Below are 11,013 nucleotides of genomic sequence, written 5' to 3'. Positions count from 1 at the left end.
ACAATACTGTAAAAAACACATCAAACCGTAAACATACTTACAGAGTTACATGTACATTTAACATTTTAAACATGTGAATTCAACATTCAGTGATATTTACATCACTGCTATTTATTTATAATGTTTATGGACACAATATTTAAAATTTCTTCACTGAAAACTGCTTTTTGGTTTGTGGAACTACCTGTATAAATAACACCAACATCTTTCAATGAATTTTCACATTGAATATCTGTGTTATAGCTTTTTAGTAAATTGAGAGACAATGGTTTAATTTCTCATTCTGCATAAATTCTCATTTTCCAAACGGCGCTCCACTTAATGTACAATCTTCATTCAGTCAGTGAGAGTCGTTTTTATGTTTGTTTTGCCTTAGATGCGTGCAGTGTGACACTATAGGTTGCTCGTATTGAAAGCTGAAAACGCCTTCGCTTTACCACTGGAGCTCTCGCCTTATTCTTGTGATTGTTTCTTGAACAGGCGAGCGTCCACTGCTTTGACACAAACGTGCGGCCAGACATCCTACAACCCGTGATTGATGAGAGACCTATTCTTTACCCTTTCTGCCTCTAAAATGACAGCTCCTTTCACTGACATCACTCATACACAAATGTTTGTGCTGTATTGTATGGACCTCGTGGACAACCAATGGGGGCTTTAACATAGCTGCATGTCTTGATAATTAAGAGGCCGATGGAAGGGGCTTCGCGCACGCGAATGGTGAGCGCTTGAATTGTTACCTGCTTTAAGAGGAGCCTCAAGGTGACGGGGTCAACAGTAGGCATATCTACCTCCCTGACCCCTTCATTACATGTGATGACTGGGTGCACTCGTAGTTAATGGAAGAAAGACAAACAGGCAGACAAAACATTTAAGTGTCAATAATAAAGAAGGCACACCATGTCCCTTGTTTGTTTAACATGCGAAGAACCGAGACATTACCAACACCACACAATAACTGTAACTTAGGCTGATTTGAAATATTCGTGCGTTGTAGTTATATATAGCCTATTTTGTATCAAAGTAGTGTGCTGAAAAATCACACATTTCTGCCATTTATTGAAGTCTATGTAAACGATATACAATAATTTAAAAACAAAAATACAAGGAAAACGTTTGACCTCATTCTGGTCATTGATTGAGGTTTGACTGGGACACTGACGGAGAGATTATTTCTGATACAGTTGTCAATATAGGCAGGCGCTTTGTTGACAATTTAGGAGCATGTCCTGTCTCGGTGTTTTGGGCTCAGGGGGCGTGTACTGAGGGGGGTGGCCTGTTAACATGCCTTATCCTAAGGTGAGCTGCATCGGCTGCGGACGCTGAGGATGCTTTGCGCTGATTGGCTGGCGTTTACGGTCAATGGCACGCGACTATGGATGTAGTTATAAGAGTCCTCGCGTGCCGCCTTTCAAACCGAACCAACTCTTGAGCATCAAGAGGAAAGCTCAAAAAGTCGGCGATTGTTGTTACTGGGCAACACCAACACAGCACACAAAAAATGGACACTGTGTTGGATCCATTCACAGGCTTAGACTCCTTCTCCTCCCCTTATTTCGACGACGATGACTTCTTCACGGACCACTCGTCGAGAGATCACTTGGACACAGACGACTTTTTGGACGAGGACGTCGATTTCCTCACCAGTCAAATCCAAGAATATTATAAGGACAGTCGGATAGCGCAGGACGGAGACTACTGTGACGTTGGCAACTTCTCCTTTTCCTCGTCGTCTTCGACTTTCTCGTACGGATGCGCTGACAGCACCTCGGAGCTGTCCCCTCACAGAGACGGGCTGTTACTGAAGAGGCGGAGGCGCTTGAGATCCGAAGCGGAGATGCAACAGTTGCGTCAAGCAGCCAATGTCCGGGAGCGACGGAGGATGCAGTCCATTAACGATGCGTTCGAGGGACTGCGATCTCACATCCCTACCCTGCCATACGAGAAGAGACTTTCAAAAGTTGACACTTTACGTCTGGCAATCGGCTACATAAACTTCCTTGCAGAACTTGTGCAGTCCGACATGCCGATCCGGAACCCCCACAGTGATACTTTAAACCAGCCTAAAAAAGTCATAATTTGCCACAGAGGAACAAGTATGTGTATTATTATTATTATTATTATTATTATTATTACTATTTGTATTAATGTTGCTGTTATCATCATTATTTAAACAACTCTTAACTTTTTTTTTCTAGGATCCCCATCTCCAAATGACCCAGACTACGGGTTGCCTCCTCTCGCCGGACACTCTCTTTCATGGACTGATGAGAAGCAGTTAAAAGATCAGAACATCATTAGAACAGCGAAAGTCTGGACACCAGAGGACCCACGAAAGTTGCACTTGAAATCATCCATAAACAACATCGAGAATGAACCCCCCTTTAACTGTATTTCCTAAGGCAGTGCCGTTATTATCCTGTATACACATTGTGTAATTGAATTGTATGGAAATATCCATTTATTTAGTTTATTTGTAATATATTATTGTGACTATCCGTTTTTCAGCTTTTTAGTCTGAATTGAACATAAGGCCACTGGCAATCATATTGTGTTGTATTTAATTGCTTTAATTCTGCTGTAATATATTTTTCTAACTTAATACTGATTTTATGTCAAACAAAACATATTTTTATACAAACGAAACACGAAAAATATTTGCCTATATTTGTCTATATTTATATTGATATGACTCAATAAATCTGTCTGATATCCCACGATCATTTGTTTGAATCATTCAGTGTCCCAATATCCCTATATAAACAATTACTACCATTAAATGGACCCCCAAAATATATAGTGTTTGTTTCCTCAATTAGGCTCAACATCAGTTTAAAATATCAAAATGAAATAATTTAGACAAACATGCATCCTTTGGCGTACTATATAATTCTGTTTATACAATATGATAATGTCAACATATGATGATATATCTTGTAGACAGGTCATCTGTTATTCTGCAACAATGAAGAGGCCAGAGTAAAATCGTGCGATTAACTGTAACTAAAACGTGGTTTCTGAATAGATACTTTAACGTGAGGTGTGAAGCCTTGGATATGGTGTGCAACAACAGCTGAAAGATGTCACTATTTATCATTATGGAAATCTGACGGACCCTCGCTGTGACGCTGACAGTTTGGGTGAAAAATAAATAAATAACTAAACAGGAGAGGAACGAGTATGTTTTAAAGTGTGGGTCCAAATTGCTAAAAGAGGCATGACGTTTCCTTTGCCTTGGGCAGTTGGCCTGGGTACACTGCAGGTGCTCAGAGGCTAAATTTTCCCGTGGTATCCACTCGTGTTCTATGTACCCAGTTGTCTCTACGTCAGCTCTCGCAGTTATTAAGAGGTAGCCCAAACACATGTCCAATGTAAACTCATGAAGAGCTCTCGGAGGCTAATATCTTGGATGGACTGACTGGAATCACAGGTATTTATTTAATACTATCATTTAAAATCTCATTTGTTTACATTATAATGTCTGTTCTTGTTTGTTCTATATGTCTTTTCATTAATACACGGCGTGCGCAGAGTATGCTATACAATAAGTGGAAGCATAATTACATTTTTTCTGTCGTTAACTAATGCTTTGCGGTTACCAATGCATTTACTTCCCTATTTAGTTATGTAAGTTTATTGAAGATGGGGATGACTATATAATTAGTGTCAACAATAATCCTCAAATTCTATTGGGAACTTTCCTAATGAATTAAATTAAATCTAAACTGATGGACATAATCCAACCTTTCCATGTGTTAGCGCCTCATTAAACGCGTTGATTTCTGCTATCCAGGGCGCAGGACTAAAACCATGTAATCCCATTATGCTCATTAGAAAGTCAAATGTTAGCAAGTCAGACTTAACTAAGATAAAGGACCCCAAACGTCTTATGGCAATTTTATGGCGAACCATTTGCCCGTGGTAAAAATTCAATTTGATTAAGGGAAGACAGAGACCAAAAAAATGCGGCTATCATTGTATTTTGTCATCCTATACTAGTGAAAGGAGTTTTTCTAAACAGGCATAGTACAAAACCCTTAAAGCATCTTTTAGAAGAGCGCCGATGGAGCGGAACAAAAAGGCTGAAGCACTGGATCTTTTCAGGTTTCTATTTGGTTACTTTGGGGTTTTGGCTTGGCAAAGCTTAAAAGGCGACCGTTTATTGCTTGTAATGTTTATGCCCGTTATTATGTGTCCCAACGTCCCACGGGCTCTATTGCAAAGTCTGCGATTGTGGATGCCGGTGGGTAGCAGGGCGATTTCATGTAGGCTTTGCGCAGTCTGATCAGTCGTGTAGATTTGATTAATTATATACAGACAAAAATCACTAACTGACTAAAAATGTGAACAAAAAACACTCTTTTGCACTCTTTTTTCCTTTCTTTTCCTGTGTGCGTTAAAGCAGACAGATTTTGCGCAGTGAAATTTTAGAAAAATAGGCAGTCGCCGTCATCAGTTATGAGTCCCATACCTATAATTATTAAAGAAAGTGAAACGATTACGCACGGTTTATAACTATCAGTGTCAACAATCTTACGATGCGCACTAAGCTGGGAACAACGCCTATCAAGATTCTCATAAGCTTTAAATCTGCTCGTATTCGGATTATCGCCTGCAAAAAATATGGAGGATAAGACTGAAAATCTTCGAGTCCAGCCCATTTTCATTAGTGCATGGCAACAGTGGCATCGGGGTGCCAGCTGCCAGCTTGAACAAACACCAGTTGATTCCCCGATACCCAAACTCTTTAAAGCCTACTAAATCCCCCATGTCCAAGTCGCATCTGGGGGGTACAGCGTAATCCTCAATACAACAAATATATCACTAATTATTTGTCCAGAAATATTACCTCGGGATGGCACAGGCTAACAGGTGCTTGAGAAAGCCAGGCTCATCATGCACCCCGGGAAAGGGGGACTTTTTTCTCTCTCTCTCTCTCTTTTTTTTTTTTTTTCTCAAAGTACAGGCTGTCCAGGCGCCCCTGGTTTTACACGGTGCTGAGTCTGCAGATAATTGCCATGATATCTTTATTGCTAGGACTGTGTTCTGAGCTTTAATATATCCGTCCCTGTCGAGTTTCTCTTCGATGCACCTGGTATTTCAAACTTGTTCTTTTTGTGCGCCTGGGTCCTGGACAGCAGCTGCTTAAAACAAGCAAAGAGGGAGGCCCGTCTCCGTCTACAACGTCTCCAAGACGTGTTGGCATGGTTTTCTTGTCTTTAATGTACCATTAGCCTTTGTCTTGACACAATATGGCAACAGTAAAGCATGACGTGTGTTATAATAAAACACATTTTCAATGATCCACCCGGATTTAGGGCGCCAACACGAGCCAGCCAACAGCATTGTTTTGTCCTCCAAGTCCACAGGCAATAGACGCATTGCGCTGACTTGATCAAGCCATTAAATTTATGTCCACCAATTTTTCACGTGCAGAAAAAAGGACCGGAGCGCAGCCTCCCAAGGACATTGATTGCCTCGCCATCACCTGGCGTTCCGTTTAGAGGGAAGGGTAATACGAGGTGCTTCGTAAAGTGACTCCGTTAACATAAGGCCCTCACCATCCTGCTCCATTGTTTTGTCTTGTTAATAACTCATTACCCGGATTTAACAAATCCTCCATTGCATATGTTTGGTGTCTCCATATTTTGATCCGTACGATTAAGCAGATGTTACGATTGAAAACTGAAAAGTCCAAGGCTACTCATGTCTGAAAGGAGAAGAGCGGTCTCCGCGCGGGACTAACAAAGAGCCTTGGAGATCTTCAGAGAGACATTTACGACCAATAAACAGACTTCAACCTGCTCTATTTCAGCCATTGTGTCGTTTTTGAATAATTAAGGTTAATAAGAATAGGTTTGTATAATTTGAATGCCAGGACCACAGGTGCGGGGTGACATGATGAATGATGTGCCTGATTTTTGCCAAGCTTGAGAGCCCTTCTCTTGGACCTTCAAGCTGATAGAAAATATTGTCATTTCTTTAATTCACAGCATTACTTTCATTCAGAACAAAGCCGGGTGATGAAAAGCTTATGTTGTAATGAAACACTACGTGGTGGCTGCAGTGCCTCAGAAAAGAAAGAGCGAGTCAATGCCCGGGCGCGCTTTGGTTTGTGCGCACGTAGTCTGCTCCATCTAAATCAAATAAAGGGAACCTTTCCAACTTTTAAAAGACCACGTTTTACCTTTATTATGGCCTTTACGGCTGTGTCCATTAAGCATATGGTGCGAAAGCAGCAGCCTTTGTACTGACGAAACCCTCGACACAGCAACCGGTGTCTATTGCGAATCATTTAACTTCTTAGGAGCCAAACAGGATCCAGGGAAACAAGTGCACAAAAGCGCGCACGCGTGCAGGATTTTTAAAGAAAAAAAATATTGGTCAATTGAGCATAAAAGGAGAGAATGACCCCCATAGGCAGCTCCTCGTTTTCTTTTGTAACAAAAGACGTCAGTTACCTCCAGAAAAAATACTGTTATGCCGTGACATTGGTCCATGGAAAATAAAACATCACCAAGGCAAGCTTTTGCGCACGGGATGCCCTCCCAACAAGAGCAAAGTGGGAAGCTGGCAGAGTTTTGCTCGTCTGAAGGTGGCCTCCCTCTCTTCACCCCGAAGCTTGAATTAAGGAAAAAGACTTTCAGCACAAGACTTTCCTCCATATTTTAAGTTACTTTTATCTACGAGGCTTTCTGTATGCATTTAATGTGCATACTTAGAATTTTGTTTTAGGAAATCTCGTTATGAACGTGCATTGCTTTTATTAGTGCAACTATTATACAGGCTAAATTATGTTTTTATCTATCTGTTCAAAGTTAACATTTCAACCCATAGCCTACCTATACTTGAAAGTTAAAAACACATTATATAACCTCAGGTATGACATCTCTTAAAATTAATTATTATAAGATGATCATGATGATGATTGCCGCCATTTGTAATTATTAGTTAAGTAAATGATGACATGATGGTTAATCGACCGATTATTGTTTTTTCCAAGTCACGGTCAAAGCAAACTTCAAGACAATCTGGATTTTTTTTTTTTTTTTTAAGTTAAATCGTTACTTTAGAAGCCATAGCTGACCGTACAAAACTTGCATTGTGCGTAAAATATAAAAATAGTTGTGCTAAACTATAGGCAAAGAAGAAGAAAAAAAATCTTTGAACTTTAAACTCATAACACAGGGTTCACGATTAGCCACAATAGTATCTCTGGTGCTTTAGAATAACAATTCAGATTGGTCGCCCTACACCAGGGACAGCTGGCTTTGCTTGGCCGTGGAACCCCATACCACCCTTGGTGGACCATACACAACGACACTGACCTTACCGCGGGGGAAGCCAAAATGTGCCTTTGACTGAATTAGCCTCAAAGACGTCTTGCTATGATCTTTGTTCGCCACAGAATGGACTGAATATTGTTCTTAATATGAGAGGCATTGTACCCAGCTTTTGCGTGCCCCATATGAAATATTACTGCTCCTTTATCCAAACTCTCGTATTTCAAGGCAGGCATGTAGTTACCGTATGCGGTTTTGTGTCAGTGCTAAGATATCCAGACCCAGCCTGTCAATTCATTCAAATGCCTGGATCCCATATTTTTATTAATGCATTTTGCTTTGTTTGAACCCATCGCAAGGGAATGCACATATTCTAAAAGTTCTTCAAGGAATGAGGGCTTAGAAAACCCAGAACAACATGCATATGTTAATATGCCTATGGCAAGGCATGCAACGTGGCTTTCAAGGGGGCTTTAATAGAGAGTTTTAGTTTATGAATTCCCATCAATAATTTAAGGCCGACGTGCAAATTATGTAATTTCTTTTTTTTTTTTTTTTTGGTAATTTTCGTGGCGTCATTTTCCAGTAGTGTTTTCCAACAAGGTGCTGCTAAATAGACGCTCATAAACAGTCCCGTTATCCTATAACAGCACGCTGATCGCCGTATTGCCAATTTATTGTAGATTTACATTTCACAAATAGAATAATTAAAAAAAAGCTTCGCTTATAAGGTATTTAAGACTCCCCAACTTTCTGACTTCCTTTAAGGGGTTCAATGTAGCCCCATTAATCGCACTCTGGCTGATATATATAAAAAAAATTCCATGATGTGACAAAAGCGAGAGAGAGAAAAAGAAAAGACTATTTTTAAAACATAGCCTACTTTTGATATTTTTTTCTTTCCTAATTTCCAAACCGCAGCCTTCTGCATATGAGAAGGGAAAAGTTTCGCGTTGATAATTGATCCACTTTTTTATTCAGACTTCTACCTTCCGCAAAGAGACAGAAAAGTCGGCTAAAATGTGATAAATTACAAATATGCAAATTTCATTCACTGGCATTTGTAAGTGTGTCTATCTGAAAGTGAATAAGGCCTTGCAGTCAGTCTGCGCGCACTCGGGGAGCTCGGGACCCCAGGGCGCGGATCAAAGCGCCCCATTCTTTTTCATCCCCGGTATTCTCCCACAAACGATTTCGATACAATATGTTTCCATGATGCACGTCATGTGCCTGAGACGCAGAACTCGCTGCATCTTAGCTCAATGCGTCGACCGCCCTTTGTTCGACAGGATGGACTTGAGAGGGTTTTTCCCCTAGTTGCCAGGTTTCTAAAGTGTAAAAGCATGCATCATTTTTCACCAGGTCTCGTTGTAATATTCACAAAAGGGAATCTATGAAAACAGACCTTTCAGTTGTTCGCTGGCATGAACCTCACTGCTGTCCAACTGATTTCTCCTATTATAAGCATTTCTCAGCGGGGAGGTATTTGCAACACAAATGCAGAGTAACACACACACCCACACACATACACAAAATAGTATATTTAGAGTAAAGATGTCCAGCTTTATGACATTAATAAACGATTTCTCTGCAACTAAAGAGAATAAATTAAGTGGGGACTATACTATTATTATAAAAGTGTTTTATTTTTTATTTTGTATTCATTTTAATTGACCAAATAATTAAAAAACATTTTTTTTTTTTTTTTGGTTAAGTTAGGAATGCCATTAGGCAACCCCATTACCTTAAAAAAGCTTTGCTTATCTGTTCTTCAATTATCTTACAGCTTTGAATGAACTTATAGCTGTGGCAGAGAAGCAAAAGCGTAAAACAGCGGCTCAGTTCGACTTGTCCATAAGTTTAGAGTGATTGGCTGAAATGGCCTTGGGCCAGAGCTGGGAAAGCTTCCAGGCCAGACTCCCATTAACCCTCTATGGTGAAACTCTGCTGGAATCCAACACACCAGCCATCACCATTTATCTAGCAACTAATGAAACTAATTAATTTCTGGAGTTCAGCTAAAATTCCACTTTGTTGTTTTACAACCCGAGCCTGAAACCCTGTGAAAGTAGCAAACAACTTTAGTGCGATACCCCCTCCTGGGATTGTTTTAGCTAATGATATATATCTGACATCTTATAGTAGTTTCTATGGTAACTAGGCTGCAAGCAGTTTGGACCACGCTGGTCTGTTCAGTAGCACAGCAGTATGGAAAGTTGTTTTGTGACTCTGGCAATGGACCAGTTAGTGGAAGATTACAAGGAATTAGGCCATAATCACATAATCCCTGAGAAAAGGGTCACGGCACAGTGATCAGGCTGATCAAGTCATAACCCTATAACCATCCGTTGTACATGACAGATAGTTAAAGGAGACATTGGTAATTGATTCTAAGCTTGTCCCTGAGGGTCAGTGGGGTCTGGTGAGACCAGAGTTTGGAGAACAGCTCTGCAGGGGTTTGCCACAGAAGGGACACTGTTTATACAGAACACTACAGCTACCAGCCAAAACCACTCTGTCCTAGAGATTTAGAAGGTCAATGGTACTACATTTCATTCTATAGGTGATAGAAAAATGATTTTTTTAAGCATGCGCAACACGACTAAACGTAAAGGTCGTGGCCATTTCTATGATCATTTATTCTGTACAGTGTGCAGAAGTGAAATAAAGACGGAGCGAAAGCGCTGGGGGCAGAGCAAAACTAAAGACTGAAATGGGTTCGAGAGCCAAGATCTTATTGTTCGGCTTCACAGCCATTGAGATCGCCTCCAAAGCTGTGCATTCCGCTGGTTTTGTGCTGTATGCGGCATGCGGAAAGCGAAAGCCCATTCTTGGACACTCTTTACTGTGGCAGAAGAATGCATACAGTTACTCATGTCTGCACCTCTCCAACAGCATTCAGGCTTAAGAGCTGCAGTAGACTGAGTCCATTCACAGCACAGTCAATTACAGTCAGTTAAAGTCATGATAGCCTTTGTTTTCTCTTAATGGGAGCTCTGTGTGGCTTCACTATGGGGGAAATCGAATGAATTTACTTAAAGAGATTTGAAGTTTTCTCTTTGCCTTGCTTGAAAACATGCCAAAAAAGTTCAAACGCACTGTGGAGTGCCGTGATATCTTCACTGACAAAATGAATCGACTTTTGTTCAAATGTATGGAGTAGGAATCAGTGTGCAAATGCTTTATTATGTAGAGCAGCTGATACAGATCAATATCCTAAAATATAACGATAGACTTGGTCTAGGTTAACTAGGTCTTTCCTTCTTCAGATCAAAAACAATTCAAATGAATGATTTCTGATTCATAAAGGAAAAAGTTGTTCAATAATGTGACTATCATACATAGTCAAGTTTTGAAATGACACAAACATGCAGAGCACAGACTAAAGGCCCGTTCACACCAAGGAAGATAACGATAAAGATATAGTTCTAAAAATCGTTCTAAATATAAAAGAATAGCAGAGTCCGCACCACAACTATTACGATAGTGGCACAAGAAACTATTTCGTCGAAATCACTTTCTGAACGAATTTTCCAGCAATCAGAATCCATCCTTCAAGAGCTCAAGCATTTAAAACACTAGTCGACATAACTGCAGCGATACCGTCCGCTGGTGTGCACACATTTAGTTATTGATATAGTTATCGTTCTTGGTGCCATTTCTATTTCAGATGTAGTGTGCTTTAATCTATAGTGTGGTTGCCTGTTTAGAAGAAAGAACAAACTCCAGT

The 11,013-nt window shown here is 40.3% G+C and overlaps 1 protein-coding gene across 1 annotated transcript; it reads left to right on the top strand.

Moving 5' to 3' along the window:
- Positions 1 to 1,501: 1,501 nt before the first annotated feature.
- ptf1a (pancreas associated transcription factor 1a) lies at positions 1,502 to 2,401 on the top strand (the record flags this gene model as incomplete). Its single annotated transcript, XM_081375220.1, has 2 exons — positions 1,502 to 2,096; positions 2,199 to 2,401. 2 exons carry the CDS (start codon positions 1,502 to 1,504, stop codon positions 2,399 to 2,401), a joined length of 798 nt encoding a protein of 265 aa, XP_081231346.1.
- Between the last annotated feature and the right edge of the window lie 8,612 nt (positions 2,402 to 11,013).

Source organism: Scardinius erythrophthalmus, assembly GCF_964197995.2.
Source record: "Scardinius erythrophthalmus genome assembly, chromosome: 9".
NCBI lineage: Eukaryota > Metazoa > Chordata > Actinopteri > Cypriniformes > Leuciscidae > Scardinius > Scardinius erythrophthalmus.
The sequence above is the reverse complement of the archived record's forward strand: the minus strand, read 5'-3'. Positions and strand labels throughout refer to the sequence as shown.